The sequence below is a fragment of the Sander vitreus genome, chromosome 17 (genome assembly GCF_031162955.1).
Source record: "Sander vitreus isolate 19-12246 chromosome 17, sanVit1, whole genome shotgun sequence".
Classification (NCBI taxonomy): domain Eukaryota; kingdom Metazoa; phylum Chordata; class Actinopteri; order Perciformes; family Percidae; genus Sander; species Sander vitreus.
This window is the reverse complement of record NC_135871.1, coordinates 30,066,173-30,069,713: the sequence shown is the minus strand read 5'-3', so window position 1 is coordinate 30,069,713 and position 3,541 is coordinate 30,066,173. Positions and strand designations below refer to the sequence as shown.

The 3,541-nt window shown below is 47.2% G+C and overlaps 1 protein-coding gene across 1 annotated transcript; it reads right to left on the bottom strand.

The window, feature by feature from the left end:
* Nucleotides 1-637: 637 nt before the first annotated feature.
* LOC144532638 (early growth response protein 2b-like) lies at nucleotides 638-3,074 on the bottom strand. The gene is made up of 2 exons (XM_078273518.1): nucleotides 2,637-3,074; nucleotides 638-2,147 (listed from the first exon to the last, which is right to left on the bottom strand). The coding sequence occupies exons 1-2, from the start codon at nucleotides 2,785-2,787 to the stop codon at nucleotides 1,075-1,077; spliced, it is 1,224 nt and encodes a 407-aa protein (XP_078129644.1). The 5' UTR covers nucleotides 2,788-3,074; the 3' UTR covers nucleotides 638-1,074.
* Between the last annotated feature and the right edge of the window lie 467 nt (nucleotides 3,075-3,541).

The window sequence follows — 3,541 nt, the reverse complement described above, 5'->3', positions numbered from 1 at the left end:
AAGACTTGCCGTGATAAAAGGAACTATGAATTCTGCTGTCTACCAAGAGATCCTGAAGGAGAATGTCCGACCATCTGTTCGTGTACTCAAGCTGAAACGAACTTGGGTTCTGCAGCAGGACAATGATCCTAAACACACCAGCAAGTCCACCACCGAATGGCTGAAGAAAAAACAAAATGAAGACTTTGGAGTGGCCTAGCCAAAGTCCTGACCTGAATCCTATTGAGATGTTGTGGTATGACCTTAAAAAGGCCGCTCATGCTCGAAAACCCTCTAATGTAACTGAATTAGGACAATTCTGCAAAGATGAGTGGGCCAAAATTCCTCCAGGACGCTGTAAAAGCCTCATTGCACGTTATCGCAAACGCTTGGTTGCAGTTGTTGCTGCTAAGGGTGGCCCAACCAGTTATTAGGTTTAGGGGGCAATCACTTTTTCACACAGGGCCATGATGGTTTGGATTTTTTTTCACCTTTAATAATGAACACCTTCATTTACAAATTGCATTTTGTGTTTACTTGTGTTGTCCTTGACTATTGTTTAAATTGGTTTGATGTTCCGAAACACTTAAGTGTGACAAACATGCAAAGGAACAGGAAATGAGGAAGGGGGCAACACTTTTTCACACCACTGTATAAACTACATGTGTTCTGTGTGCAGGAATCTGAATGTGTAAAGTAACTAGTAACTAAAGCTGTAACAGATGAATGTAGTGGAGTAAAAAGTACAATATTTCTCTGAAATGTAGTAGAAAGTACCGGCGTAAATGTACTTAGTTACATTCCACCACTACTTCTTTTTTTATTCTCCCTGATTTCTTTTTAAAGATATGGCTTCCAATATCCTTCCATCTTTTGTGAAAATAAACTACAGGATAAGATGTGGGCTCTTTTAGCAGACAGACAGACTGTGGCAGGAGGCAGCGGTGGAAGAAGTATTCAGATCCTTTACTTCAGTAAAAGTACTAATACCACACTGTAAACTTAGTTACATTCCACCACTGTGGCAGGAGCTGATCCGTGTTCGGATTCAGAAAGTTTACATTCAGCAGCATCGGGGCATGCGCAGTGGGGATGTTAGGACGCGGAGGACCTTTTCTCTTTCTGCCGGAGGTGAATCTTCATGTGCCTCCTCCTCTCGTCGCTCCGGGCGAACTTCCTCCCGCACTGCTCGCAGGAGAACGGCTTCTCCCCGGTGTGCGTGCGGATGTGCGTGGTGAGGTGGTCGCTGCGGCTGAAGTTCCTCATGCAGATGCGGCACTGGAACGGTTTGTGCCCGGTGTGGATGCGCAGGTGTCGGCTCAGCTCGTCCGACCGGGAGAACCTGCGGTCGCAGCCCTCGGCCGGGCACGGGTACGGCCTCTGGTGCACGGGCGTCTTGCTCGGCCGGTTTGGGTACTTCCTCGGTCTCAGGATGGGCCTGAGAGGGAGGCTCTGGTGGCTGGGGAAAGCCGCAGACATGGGGCCATCCGCGGCAGACGTGGGCGCGCCGAGCGTAAAGTTCCTGATGGTGTTGAGAGGAGTGAGAGGCGGAGGCACCCTGAGGGAGTCCAGCGGGTACGGGAGGGATTTCCTCTCCGGGATTAAAGCCGCGTGGATGTCTCTCTGGCAGCTCTGCTGGTAGAAGCCCCCGTACTCGGGCATGATGGAGAGCAGCGCGGCGCCGTCTACAGTTGGTTTGGGCGCCGGGTTGTAGGATGGAGGCGCATGGTAGGTCACTGCGCAGGTGGATGTGGCTAGATACCCCCCTGCGGACTGGTCCGGGTACATGTCCCCGCTGCAGGAGTAGGAAGGGGCCGGGTGAGTGTAAGGGTGGGGGGGGGGGTGGGGGTGAGGGGGCGCGTACATGTGGCTGATGTCCGGCTGGCTGTGCGCCATGCTTCCTTCCCCCGCGTCTCCTCCTCCTTGTGCGTAAATATCCAGCGACGCTGAACACGATTCAGACACTGCGTCGGGCCCAGGGGTGCCAATGTCAGCCCTGATCACGTCGATGAAGTCCTCTGGTGTCCACGGTCCTCCCGCGCCTCTGGAGTCCACCGAGAACTTGCCCGTAAACGCCACGGGGTGCGTGCGTAAAGTTGCGCCGTACTCTGTCAAGTCGCCGTGGAGACAGAGCTCAGCTGCGCCTCTCCCCTGGAACAGAAGATCACCTGAAAAAACAGAAAACACACTCGGTTAGAAGGCAGCTAAAGGATCATAACAAGAGCTCATCGATTAGTTGTCAACTATTAAACTAATCGCCAACTGGATTTGAGTCTTTTTTTTTATGGAAAAAATGATTTATTTTATTGTTGGGGACAAAACAAGACATCTGAGGACGTCGTCTTGGGCTTTTTGGGAAACACTGATCCACATTTTTCACCATTTTCTGACATTTCAGAGACCAAACAACTCATCCATTCATCCAGAAAATAATCCACACATTAATTAACAATGAAAATAATCATTAGTTGCTGCCCTAAATATCAACCATCATTCATTTCGTCGTGACACGGATCTTAACATCTTCTTAAACGCAACCCTTCGCCACGATTGAGTTGACTTTTCATTCAAAACATGTTTGATGCAATCCGAGTTAAGATTGTCTCTGCTTTCACCCCAAAAACCTTTTTATAGAAGAAAACCCCACAGATCCTTACCGCTTTCATTCTCCCCGGGGTTCCCTTCATGCTCAACAGCCTCTTCTTTAAAAACAACCATCGCCCCCTCCGCCGTGTACACATCTTTAGGACTATTATCCACAGTTCTGCTGAGAGACACTGACACTTCCTCCGCTACTTTAGCAGACATTCTGGAGAATCGGGCGACTCAGATGAAGAATTAGGAGTCAAATCTACTGTTCTGCCTAACTAACTGACTGTCAAACATTTTTGTTCCGCCTCTCATCTCTTGGAAACAGCTCCCTGGATGCGGCAGTAAGGTTATAAAGGGAATCTCTGGGTGTCCCGGTGCGTCATTCACCAAATATGGACTTGGGTTAAAAAAAAGAAGAAGAGGAAACTCCAGAAAACTAGTGGAGCTCACCATGACGAAGCGTGGAAAGAAAATTAGAATTACATGCTGACAGTTTATCCTAATAACGCAAAAAGAAGAGGGGTTGTGTCTATATATATATATATATATATATATATATATATATATATATATATATATATATATATATATATATATAGATCCGTACCGCTTATAATGTGTTTGTCTGTATCGCTACAGTAGTGTCTCTGTGTGTGCCTATGTGTTGTTGATGCGTCCTAATGTGTGTCTATGCACTTTCACCTGTGTCTACTGTGATACTTGTGTTATGTTTTTCTCATGCCATCAACCTGCCAGTTGTCATAATCTGGAATAGTGGTTGTGTCATTGTACTTGTCTATGCCTATGTCTTTCTTGTTTTATGTGTATTTGTTGTATTGTTGTAGCGTTATCTATTGTTTTAAGCCATCAACCTGCTATAGGGACTGCAGATGAAAATGAGCCTGTATGACTAAATCTGGCACATTTACATGTTGGCCTCTGTACTCTCTGTTGATTAATGTGCGTTGTC